The sequence below is a fragment of the Canis lupus genome, chromosome 18, assembly GCF_048164855.1.
Source record: "Canis lupus baileyi chromosome 18, mCanLup2.hap1, whole genome shotgun sequence".
In the NCBI taxonomy this organism is placed as follows: Eukaryota; Metazoa; Chordata; class Mammalia; order Carnivora; family Canidae; genus Canis; species Canis lupus.
Genome location: NC_132855.1, coordinates 7,647,295 through 7,660,514, shown reverse-complemented (window position 1 = coordinate 7,660,514; position 13,220 = coordinate 7,647,295). Strand labels below are relative to the sequence as shown.

Genomic DNA, 13,220 nt, shown 5'->3' with positions numbered 1-13,220 from the left:
TCATAAGTGCCATAAGCAGTTTTTCAAGGCAGTAAAGAATCTTTCATAGAAAATGATTAGTGGAAAGCATGTTAAGAGAAAAACATTGGGGAAATTAGTCTCACAACATTTACAATCACATCAATATCATTTCTTGTAGTTAGCAATCTAGTTCATAGCTTTCATTAATTTATTCTGAATACTTCCTGAATTAGTACAACTAAAATGCTATTTTATCCTCAAATGGGGTGACTAAAGTTCAAATTTTCAGCCTAGCAATAGTATACAATTCTTTTTCAACTTTGTTTTTCAAGTTTGACTTTCACAACTCTGTCCATCCAAGGCAGTCTGATTGACTAACAAAATCACCAAGTTGTCCTTTGCGCTGCCATTTCCACACATATTTTTTACTCTCTGTAAATACTTTCTTGCTTCTTTACCACCTACTCAAGTTTGACCATTTCAAGGTCAAGTTCAACTCCTCTGTGATGCTCTTCCTTCATAATAGTTCTTTCTTAAATGCCTATTGCTTTGTATTTCTTATGATTTGCTCTGAATATATGTCATTCATTTGGCACATATCATGTTGATAGTTAACTTTTCATGTATATAAATATTATCCATTGACCAAATTAATGCTCGAAGATAGAAGCTACCTAGAAGTGTTCTACATAAAATAAGAACTCTATTATTTCTTTATCAATAAGTGCCTTAGTGAGGCATTATGGCTCAGAGCCATAGGAGATTAGAAAATTTAAATCACAAGCCCAGTTTCTCCTCTTAAGTATTTTCTGGACTTGATCAAAGAAATCCCTTTTGCCTAAATTTCTTCTTATGTGAAATGGGGCTAGTGTTGCTTACTATGATGTATAAAAGTGATCTAATGGTTTATATCACTTAAGAAATGATAGATTTAAAACATGTATTCCTTAAGCTTATATAATTAGACATTTCTAAATAAAAGAACAAGGTAAACTATTAAAGTCGTATATATCATAGAATTAATGTTATCGATCAGGTATAGTTTATATACATGACATGAAAGTCCCACCCAGTTTTGTAGCTAAATTCTAAACAATGTTACAATGTTATAAGTAGCCAAAGAATTCTCTGGGAATTGGACAAGTACACATACACACACACACACACACACACACACACACACACACGTGACCTTTACAATCATGTCAACATAATTTTGAAAAGGGTTTCCAAAAAATTAATTTCCTTAGAGGTTACAATTCATCATAGAATTGTAAGTATATTCTATTGTACTAAAAAGGTAATAACTCCCCCCAATTTCTCAACAGCTAAGGCTTACCTAGAAATGTTTAATTCAGTCTCACAAATAACATTTTCAGGGGAAACCCATCTCCACTTATGTATTGAAAGTGGAAAACAACAAATTTAACGGATAAAACTTTAATTTCCAGCCAACTGCATTTAAAAACTTCTTTGAAAGAAAAATGATAGCTATTTACAAGTTATGTGTTGCCTACCTCAACAATACATTTTTACTTTGGGTTGCGACTTTAGGTTTTACACAATAAAGTTCTTTAGGATATTAGGAAAATTATAGTAAAACTCGTAATGAAACTATGAGATGTTAGTTGAGGGTGGTAATGTAGAACTGATTGCTATTATCAGTATAGGGGAACATATTTTTTGCCATAAAGATATGATAAGTTATGCTAATTTCCTAAAATATATGTTTGTTTCCCAATTCTTCTTGTCATGAAAATAAAACGAATATAATTTTAAATTTTTAAAAAAATTAAAACATTATAATGTCTGTCTGATGATGGCTACTATTTCAGTTTGAGTTCGTTAACATTTTCACAAGATATTTTTTTAAGATTTTATTTATTTATTCATGAGAGACACCGAGAGAGAGAGCGAGAGAGAGAGAGAGAGAGAGAGGGGGGCGGGGGGTGGAGAGGCAGGCTCCATGCAGAGAGCCTGATGTGGGATTGGATCCTGGGACTCCAGGATCATGCCCTGGGCCAAAGGCAGGCGCTAATCTGCTGGGCCACCCAGGGATCCCTTTTATTTTCACAAGATATTTTAAATGTATTTTAGAATCTGCAAAATCAGCAATTAGCTACAAACTAGAAAATTACCATTGCTTAATATTTTCAAAAGTTATTTTTTTATATTTGATTTAAATTCAATTTGCCAACAAAAGTTAAAGCTCTCGCCTATAAGAATCAATGCAACTGGACTCATCTGTTATGTAGTTTTAAAACATATATATATATAGGAATGTGGGAAGTCTTCATCTTCTTCCTGCAACTTTTCTTTAAATCTAAAATCATATCCCCCCAAAATTGTAGATAGTCTTTAATAGAGTAGCAGATCCATCACACTATCTTTTTGTAGGTTTAAGGTTAAACATTTAGATGCAATGCATTACTCCTCTTAAATATTTTTGGTTTTTGGTTTCCTGTAGGGGAAGGAACACAATCTCAAGACAGAGCTGACAGTTCTGTATGTCTCAGTAAAGTTTAAGTTTAGATACACAGGGAGGAATCTGGTAAGGGCAAAAGGCTCAGTCAAGGGAAGATATTAAGGTAAAGAAAAGCAGATAGGCTAGCAGGCAGGCCCAGAATCCATATGTATCAGAATCAGGGAGCACCATATGAGCAGCAGTAGCACTCTATGAATAAGGGCCCTGCCCCTGGCCCTAGCAAAAAGAAAGAATGAATGACTCTGTTCTGACCAGTAGATGCATAATATCTGCCTTTGGTCTTTCATTATTCAGCTTGTTGGGTTTTTCTGGTTCTGGTCCCTCTGGTCTGGACTGTGGTAGGAAGAAAGCCAAAGGCTAACCAGTGAATATTTATTTTATTTGAGATGTTATGATTACTTGACTTTACTTCAAAGTAATATTATGGTGACTCTATGAATCAGCTCTTTAGAAGACTTAGTATAGAAGGAAAGACAATAATGAGAGTATTCCCATGTAGGCTATATTAATTTATTTCTTAATTGATCTTTTGTTGATACCTTGATAACTGAAAGTAACCATCTAAATTTAGACTGTAAGATGTTATAATGGTTCATGTGTTCATTTCTATATTTAATTTTGAGTCAATTTAGACAATAAATAGTGTGGTTATTGCAGAGCAAATTTCATTTTTTATCTGTTTTTATGGTATATAGATATAGTCTTTCTATATTTTATCCTATTTTTAATTTTTAAAATAATTTTTATTTTTGATCAAATGAACAATCATTACCTCATGGCCATAGAATATAATATGGGTATAGAATAAGTAAGAACCAACAAAAGAGAAATCAGTTATTATATTGAAGTTTTTTTATTTGCATCGCAGGGATGATGACTAGGATTTTAAGCAAAATATAGAAAGAATAAAGGAAGAACAGTTAGGTTGTGAGGAGAAATGTAACTTTGGTGTGAGACATTAAGGGAATTAATTTGCCACCTGGATATCCAGATGGAGATGTCCAGAAGGCATCTGATTTTTAAAGCTTGTGAAAACAATAAAAGCACTCATCATTAAAACTGTAGCAAGTATAATTCATTCTTCAATTATTCAGAAGGTGCTTTTAGTTTTTACTAGGCCTCAGGGTTGTTGAAGAGGAAACCAGTTGCCTTTAATATTAATTTTTAAGAGCTTTTTATATGCAAATCATTTTATTAGTTCTAGTGGGGAATAATGCTTAGACAAACACATCATTCCTGGCCTCAAGGAACTTGCAGTCCAGTTGGGAAGAAGACACATACATAGGTTTTTTAAAAGTGCAGGAAAAGGCCCCCACTATAAATGCCACCTTTGTAAACATTTTGACTAAACAGGTATAGAGGGCCATATGATGGAAGTCTTCTTCCTTCCAGACATCTCCGGAAGGAAGATATCTGATAAGCAGTAAATCTTTTATTAAATGTTAATTTCTTGCCTATAAATAAATTGCATCAGATGCAAACATGAAAAACAGCAACCCTTTCATTTAAAGAAAGCTGTTCCTTTTGTATCCTTAAAGTAACTACTCCATGAAAAAAATACTACCAGAAATATTATAATTTAAAGGAAGAATAACAACGTAAAGAAGAGCAAAAGCAATCCCATAATATGGATAAATCAGGAATAGGACTAGGAGTCCTGTTGAACTATATGAGTTTAACGAGATTTGTAAACAAATATCTTGGATGTCCATATAACTAGCATTGCCTAAAAACTTAACTTGGTTTGCCAAAATTAGCTTTAGATGAGATACTACTGAGACAGAAAATATAAAATGTTAGAAAACAAATGAACTATCTGAAGAATGCCTTTATTATATGTATTACACACATACACACAGACACACACACAAGATAAGGTATAAGTAAAAGGCTCACATATACAGATGTGTGTGTGTGTGTGTACTTTTTCCACACAAAAAGGCAATGCATTAAGAATAATTCAAGTGTAGATGGGCTGTATTACTTAACTGCTCCCTGTGTCCAATTCACTAAATAAATTATGAACTGGATTGGCTGTCCCAGATCTCTGCACATACTCATTGATTAGAACAAATAGCTTTTTGTTAAAACTGTACACACACACACACACACACACAGATTCAAGAAATTTAACAGATTCAGCGAATCTGCTTGTAGATACTGTATTAACCATTCTACAAAATAATATACTTAACAACCAGTGTAACTTTGAGCTGTTCTATATTACATTTGATTTTCACAAACCTATTCAAAATTTCTTTTCAGTGTCTTATATAGTTACATTCTTGAGTGAAACTGTATTTAAGAAATCAGATATCTAGAAAATATGTATATACAGCTATGGTAAATTATTCATTATTGGTCTAAGAGGCCTTCAAAAATTCTAACAGCTATCTTTTTTAGGTAGACTTGAGAAATAAACTAAGTAATCTTCTGAATTATTTTTGGTATTGTAACTTCCCGGGCCCCCATAGGAAGTACAGTAATCATAACAATCCCTCCAGTACTCAGAACTCCAAGCTAACGATGGCAGGATTGGGAGAGCTTGTTAGCTAGCCTGCTGTTCCCTGCAGCCCCGGAATGTTAGTGCCTGCAGTGCACAGTCCTTGTAACAGTGATATCAGCCATCCACCCCCTCAGATAATCTAGTTGGCAGTGAGTTTTTTTTCTTCTCTTACTTTTGCATTAAAATACTACAAACTAGTTTATTGGTTTGCTAGTTAGGACCTCAGGCACAATTCTAAAATTATTAGGTTAGTTGACATAAAAAATAGAAATCAATCACAGAAACAATATGACTCTGCTTAACTTTGTAAGAATAGGGACTCCAACATTTAATTCAACTGAGAATCAGAGTAAATAAGTGACAAGATTAAAGACACAGAACAGTATGAATGGCTACATAAAAGACATATTATTCCTTATAGAATACATTGCTGAAGAACACCATCTTCCCAGAAGATGATTCAGAAGAGAATACATAACCATTTGGCTCCGGTACTTTTTGAAATAGTTCTGCCTCAAAGCAAAAAATAGAATTAAATGATCTTTTCTGCAACAATATGATTTATTGAAGATTATTCAGAAATCAGGCGTTCTATTAACATTGGAAACAATGATTGAACTTTTATTTACACCAAACACAAGTCTTATACACCTACTAGAATATATGTGAAGATTACATTTTTTTTCTGCACCTGAATGTGGCTTCTAAAAAATGTGTAATTTTTTATTGGTAAATACCCAGATGATTTAAGTTACAACAGTACCTTATAAAATTATCTGTAAGTATTTATCCTCCGAAGGAGATATTAGTAAAATGTAAGTATTTTTCCCAGCTTCATTTCATTTTATGGCTTATGAAGCTGAAATTTACCTGCACAATTCTATGTGATTCACAATTGTGTGAAGACATCCACCGTAATTTTTAAGAATGGAAATAAGCTTGGAGTTTTTCTTATAGAGTTAGAATCTATTTGATTTGTGTCATGGCTTAAATCTGTAAAACAAATCAGAATATCATCAGTGTTAAATGGGCTATAAAATCTGTTTCACATAATTAAGAAAAGGATCGACTATTTGGCATACTTTACAAATATAAATTTGGGGAATATTTTGTCTTTTTTACTACTGCAGATTTCAAAAAGGGTAAGTAAAATTCAAAGGGTATGCTGTTTCCGTTATGCCTCACTGTTTATGGAATCCACCTTTTCCTCTAAATACACACACACACACACACACTCCAGGCCCCCAAAATCCTCATGCTTCTTTGGAGCCTTTACTACAACTTTGTACTCAAACCTGACTTGTATCCCATAGTGCTCTCTGCTCTAAAATTAGCCATTTCCATCGGATCAATCCAAATTTAAAGCCCCTGTGTGCAACAACCTTATTTGAGTATAAAATAAGGATAGCTCCTGCCATCCTAGATGTGTCTGCATTTAAGGAAGGGAAGCGTATGTGTGTGTGCATATATATAAAAATTACGGTCATGGTTTCAAAGTGTCAGAGCATAGAAGATCCCTTAAGTTTGCCAGGTCACTAAGCAGTCAGGCCCACCTGGGGTGTCTTCTTTGGAGGTTATTTCTCCTGCGTTGTTCCTGTTGGGGTGTTGGGGTAAAAACTTAGGACAGTCAAGTCAGCAAAGTTGCAAGAAGTTGAAAAAATAAGTATCCCAATTCATAATCTTTTTTTTTTCTTTGCCTAGAGCCTTATTGGCTCAGAGTGCTTGGACCCTATGAGAATTTTTATGGGCTTGCAGATGGGCTTCAGCTGGGAAGTTAAAGCTTATGGAGATCCAGAGGATCCATGAAGAAATGGCATCCATAGTGATTCCTTTCAGCTAGAGCTTGAGAAATGCCCTGAATGATGAGACCCTCGTTTCCCCTCTCTTAGACAAGATTACAAAACTACTCCATGGAGTTTAGGCTTCTAGGGGTATGGATTTATAGAAAACCAGGAAGCCACAAAGCCCTGGTAGATCTCCAAGGAAACTAAGCTACTTGGCTCCTTGCTGTCAACCAGCTGGCAGCTTCCAAACGGTCCTCTTGACAGGTCCTGTGCAGCTGCGTTTTATGTTTCCATATGGCCTTGCCAGAGGTCCCCCCCCTTAAGCAGACCTGGCTTCCACAATTAGTACGGACTCACAACAAGTTAGTTATGGAATACATTAAGTCCTAAAGGCCTCATGGGGCTATTTACACCTCTTTGGACTATTTCCAGGATCCCAGATTATACTGTAAGTGTAAATTAAGGAAGTCTCACGATCCAATGGCTCTGACTGGAACATGCAACATTACCATATCTTATGCTCCATTTTCCAGTGCTTTTCTTGGCCTCGTTTTAACAATTTTGTACCACCCTGAAAGGTAAACTCTCTGTAATCTTAAAATCATGCTTTAGAAAGTATTTCTCTCTTTTCCCTTCTTGAATGTGCCTGGGTTCTATTCCTCAGGTACAAAAATTGAAGACCGATCAATTTTCTCCTTTAGCATTGAAGTCTTTCAGGAATTTATTTGCATTCACCTGGCCAAGTTATAAATACCATCCAACACCTATATCATGCCATTTCTTTACTTAAAATAATAAATTGGTTTCACTTAATAAAATACAAAACCAGATGAAGTCAGTCTGTGTACCCAATGGTTGGGAACATACATTTAGCAGCTGGTGAGAGAGAAAAAAGGCCACTCCCCTAGCCCGTGCACAAGTTATAGATCGCATATTCTAGAAAACCTGAAACATAATGTAAATGGTTCTTATTGTTTTATTCATGGTTTCCATGGTATAAAATAATTGAAGTTGATGTTCTTTCTCTGTCCCTTTCTCTGCTTTCAGTCCCTGTCAGGCCTTTTTCCTTTGGACCTTTCCTTGTCTTCACAGGGTCATGTTTCCAGCCATGTTTCTCATGGGTACTGGTGCCTAACAACACACATGTCCTTAATAATCACTTGTTGAATGAGTTTTGGAACCTTGACTGAGCAAGGTAGACTATAATATCTGGAGAAATCATGGAAGTCCATGAATCGGAAATTAGTAAACATTAAACAAGGTTTGATAATGATGAAAGCAATTATAGTTGGCTTTTGAGGACTACTTTATATGTGCCCAACACTTTACTAAAGCTTTAAAAAATATCTAATTTTGTGTTAATTGAATCATCATAATAGCAGGCATCATCACCCCTATTTTACAGATGAATAAACTGAGGCACTAAGAAGTAAAGTAATATGTCCACAGTCCCATAGCTATTAAGTATCTATTTTACTGGGATTAATATGCATGTCTGTTCAGTGCCAAAATTTATGCCCCTTTTCACCCCTTCCCATCTGGTCCTCCATTTTTTCACTTAGTAAATGTGGAAATTTTAATAGTCATTAAGATAACCCAGTTTTAAGATGTTTCAGATATAAGATGACATAGATTTCAAGAAAATTTACAATGTAATTAGTTTTGCTTGTTGATTAAAGTTCTGTAAGAGGCCAAAAAATGGCTCTCCAAAGATGAAAACTTAGGAACCTTGAAAGGAATGAGGAAATAGACTTTGAGCAGGTTGAGCTTTTCTAGAGATTTTGATATCCATCTAAATTAATTTTAATTAATTGTGCCTTTTTTACACTGGTTAACATTTACTGATAACTGACTATGTTCCAGACACTGTGCCAAAAGTTTATATGTATTATTTCACAGAAATCTCCAAATAACCCTATTAGGTAGTCCTATTGTTATTCCCAATTAACAGATGAAGAAACCAGGCCCAACTTGCCCACAGTCACACAGCTAGCATGGTGGAGCTTGGACTCAAAGCCAGACATGTTGAATTCTGAAGCCCATAATTGTAACTGCTTCTGCATGCTATTTTTTGCTTATTTATCTATGTACATTTAATGTCATTTATATCAATGTCATTTATCTCTTTTGGTCATTTATTTTGTAATAAAGCCCATGGGATGTAGATCAGAAATCTGCTTAGCTTGTTTGCTAGCACATACACCTGTGCCTTGTATGCAGTGACACTTATCAAGTATCTCATGATGCATGCCTTTCCGTGCAATTAAATACCTCTGGGTCATTCTCAGTCACATGCCTGCAAGTAACAGACTCTGCTTTCCTTTCCCTTTAGACATTTCTTTCTGTCAAAGTGGATAGATTAACAAACATCAAAGAAAATAGACAACCACATCAATGTAGAGATTGACAAACTCTGACCTGAAAAAAGATCTCCATAGAAAAATCATGGTGCCTAGAGTGATCCGCGTAACAGAAATTCTACCTCACTAAATGTGTTCCCACAGTCCGTCCTGTACTTATTAGAAGGGATTATTGACACTTTCAGAAGATAAAATCTCCAGAACCCTGATAGCAAATTAGCTTTGGTATTAAGACGAAATCAAGGTAAATGTTACCGTCTACATTTGGACCGTTTATTTCCACTTTAACTCTGAGTTATGTAACAGACTATTGTTAATTGCTTGCATGTATGAAGCAAAAATCCACATAAATTTCTCTTCTGCATTTATCTGTTGGAAGAAGCGACCTCCAAATTAAGCCACGGAGGAAGTGTGGAAATACTCAAAAAAGACCCATTTAAATTCTGTAAGTCTTTGGAGGGAGGAGGATATTTTAGAAACTATAATTTTTTGATCAAATAAGTATTAGTTCACTTTTATTTTAGCCAACTACACGTTTTGTAAAATAAAACTAATAAGGTGTGCTATTTTTCCCTAACTAAATTCTTCACAATGAAATCCAACTGCAATATTCATTTAGAAATTTGATAATGCTCTCTTGTGTGAGTTTTAGGAATATTTGAAACCCCATTGCATATAAATTATATCATGGAAAAGCTGTATAAATATTCTATTACGGCACATGCTGTTCTAAGGATCTGTCAGGATTTCCTTTATACACTCCATTTTGAGTGGTATATAAATCAGATGTAAAAATTCATGTTGGACTGAAACTCAGCACAAAAGGCCTCCTCCAGAGGCAAATGCTTTTTTCAAAATGTGGTTTGAATTATGTTGGTCATTTTTAAGTTATAGAAGTGCAGAAAATGTATTTGTGGTTTTGAAGGAGAGAGATTTTTTCCATTTTTATAACTCATTAGGAAACTTTACAGGCCTTTAGACCATTTTGTGGTTTAGTTCTTCTCAGGTTTTTCCCCAAAGCAATATTAAAACTTGAATGGTGTCCGCTATGAATCCAATGATTACTATTCTGAATACAAATGTGTGTATGGATATATATAGTTATACATATCTTAGACTAGGAGAAGTTCCAATAATATCATGAGTGGGGTAGAAGATTAGGCCTATCAGTTGCCTGTTTTTGTTCTTGGTATCCAGTCAGGTTTGGCCTATCAAAGGAATCTCCTAACTTTACCATAGTTCGGAATGTATTGCTTGTAATTTTAAAGCTGCATCTTTAACTTCAGACAAATCCTCCTAGTTAAATACTCCTTCTTCTGTTAGGTCTTTAACAGTAAGGCTGTGACTTTTCTGAATTTTGCCTTTCTCTAACAGAGCAAGTTGCAAGTTGCAGCTCATATAATAGATATTCACTGATGATGATCTCTTTTGTAAAGTATTTGACGTGTATGTTTGTGTATATAAATTAGTTTGTTAAATAGCACTGAGCTTGTCTATATAGCTAACATGTTGCTGAGTAATTTCATAACCGTCTAAGTTATTATTTTAGCACATGTAGAGATTATGGTTATATTATTCCCTTAATAGCATCAGTTAGAATCTGAGAAAGTTTTATTTGAACTAAGAAAGTTGGCAAAATTCACAAGGGTGAGTGAGCCAATCTTTCAAAAGACTTTAAAGGATAATGAAAATAGAAATGTTTTGTATGACTGAATTGCTTCCACCTATGTTATATTTAGTTCATTAATGCATTAGACTAATGCACTTAGTAGTTACTATTTACTTTCATATAACAGATCTAAGCATTAAAACATAAAGAGGCTAACATTTTCCCAGTGTCATTCCTTACATTTTTTATTAAATTCCACTTAGAATCTCAGTGTCTTGATTCCTAATCCAGTTCCCTCTTCATCCTATTACACCACTTCTGGTACAGTTGCTAGAATCTTTAGGTCCACTAATAGTTAGGATGGACCACCCAGAGGGCAATCCCAATCCCACTTGTGGAATAATGTGAACTTTCCCACTGAGACACTTTGAGGAGCAGAAGGGATTTATCTCCTCCTGGATGTTTTATCTGCTAACCTAGTGTTATGGAAATTAGCCAACTTTACAATAGAGAGAGCGGAATGTAGTTTATTTTTTTTATATTAACAAGAGAGCAGGGTTACTAATGAGGAATCATATCCCAAATCTCTAATCTATAAAGCTGAATATACTTACTTCTATTTGGGTCATTTTAAAAATTCTGCTCCATTTGCTTTCACTAATTTATACTACTTTGTGTTCTATAATGTTACATTTGGTTGTAATTATAACATTTTATGCATAATTTATACATTACTCATGTACTTTTGTCTTTCTCTTAGTTTGTCATTAAAGTCCTAGCTCTTATGATTTACCTTAACATGGACTCCAGACACCTTTATATGACTCAATCATTAAGAAGTCTGGGGGAATGCCTACCGACTTCTGAGCACTAAGAGCATTTTGAAGCACAGTTTTATGTTCATCAGAAATGTTTTGAAGTACAGCAAAGTCATTTAAAGCCCACTGAAAATAAATATACTATAAATGTCAAGATGAAATTTTACATGTTAAGAATCTAGATTCCACGGCTTGAACTTAACAATTTGTAAGTCATTAGGCAAGCAGTATGCACATTGTGCTCCCCTGCTCCTCCATCTACTACATTATACCCATATTTTTCCTTGCATTTGGTGGAGAGATAACGTGGTGCTATTATTTGAATAGCACTGACCTTGTTATAGCCTAGCACCATTGTCTTATATATAATGAGCAGCATATTTTTAAACAGCATGGCTATTTCTTACAACACATGAAAAAAAGAATGACATAAAAAGACTTTAGGATTATGAAGAGTAAAGAATGTAAGATATATCCTCACCTTGATTTTACCTTTAAACAGCCTTTAATTTGTCTATTAGGAACTTCTTCCCGTGGTTTTACAGGTTCCGGCTCTTGTTCTTTCTTTTGACAAATCAATATATAATTTGTGCCATTATTATTTGACCAAAATGTACCAACAGAAGTTTCATAACGTATACAAAACTCAACTTTACTGCCATCTTTTTGATAAGGGGGAACCAATAAAATTTTAAAGGAGAACTGGTCAGTTTCACCATCACATGAATTTGGGACATATTCTGCTAAAATGTCATAATGTGTCTGCCAGTCATCCAAGGACATTCTCACATATACTAACTTCTCAAAAGAAATATTCAAAACTCGAATAATGCCCTTCATACTTGTAGACCCAGGAGGATACTCAGTTGACTCCAGTACTGCTTTCTGTACTTGAAGTTGCTGCATAAGAGCTTCTTTTGAAGAAGGCAAATCAAATAGTGGAGATAAAATATATTCTTCTGTGTGAAAAATGTCCTTCGTTAAGTCAAAACTGGTTGAAGAACTTGGTAAATCCCAGCAATCAAATTCTTTGACAGACACAAGATTGAATCCAAAGGTGTCAGCAAATGAAACTCTTCTTGTACCTGAAGATGAAGTCTCCAGGTATAGATCTTCAGAAGAATCAGAACCTCGTCTACTAGGCTGAGGGGAGAAGCCAGGTTTGAAAGTAGCTTTAACTTCTTCATCTTCAGAAAGAGAATCAGATAAATTGGGAACTTCTAAAAAGTTATCTTTGCTAATCTGACTAGGTTCTTCTGAAGGCTCCATTGGGCTCTCTGATATCAAATAAAGGAGGACTGTACAACTAGTAGAGGCTGATATTTGAGATACTGAAGCTTAAAATAAGTATTATGTTACAGTTGACATTGCAGAAAGAAGTCAGCTCTATAAATAGGTTCAATGGCGTGTAAACTATGCTAGCTTGCCTCCAAAGGCCTTTAATATAGTATCCATGTTACTCTCACCAGTATGTTTCAGATTTAACTCTCAGTTTTTAAAGTTGCATGTGTTTATGAGCTGAGTTCCAAAAAGACACTTTAAATCTTTTTTTTTTTTTGCTATGTTGAAAAATCTGAGACTTCAGAATTAAAAAAAAATGTTTTAACCAGTTGATCTTAAAAATAAAAACATGGATCACTTATTTTAAAAGAAAATGAAAGTAGTATCACAATACTGACATGTAGTTTGAGGTAAAT

At 34.5% G+C, this 13,220-nt stretch overlaps 1 protein-coding gene across 5 annotated transcripts in view; it reads right to left on the bottom strand.

The window, feature by feature from the left end:
- Positions 1 to 12,884, bottom strand: part of PPP1R3A (protein phosphatase 1 regulatory subunit 3A) — a 46,981-nt gene extending 34,097 nt beyond the window's left edge. For all 5 annotated transcript variants that reach the window (XR_012010601.1, XM_072783408.1, XM_072783410.1 and 2 more), the window contains exon 1: positions 12,005 to 12,884. Coding sequence is in view for 4 of the 5 variants with exons in the window: in XM_072783408.1 (XP_072639509.1) it covers positions 12,005 to 12,792 (788 nt within the window). In the remaining variant the exon portion in view is untranslated. The remainder of the gene's footprint in view (positions 1 to 12,004) is intronic.
- Between the last annotated feature and the right edge of the window lie 336 nt (positions 12,885 to 13,220).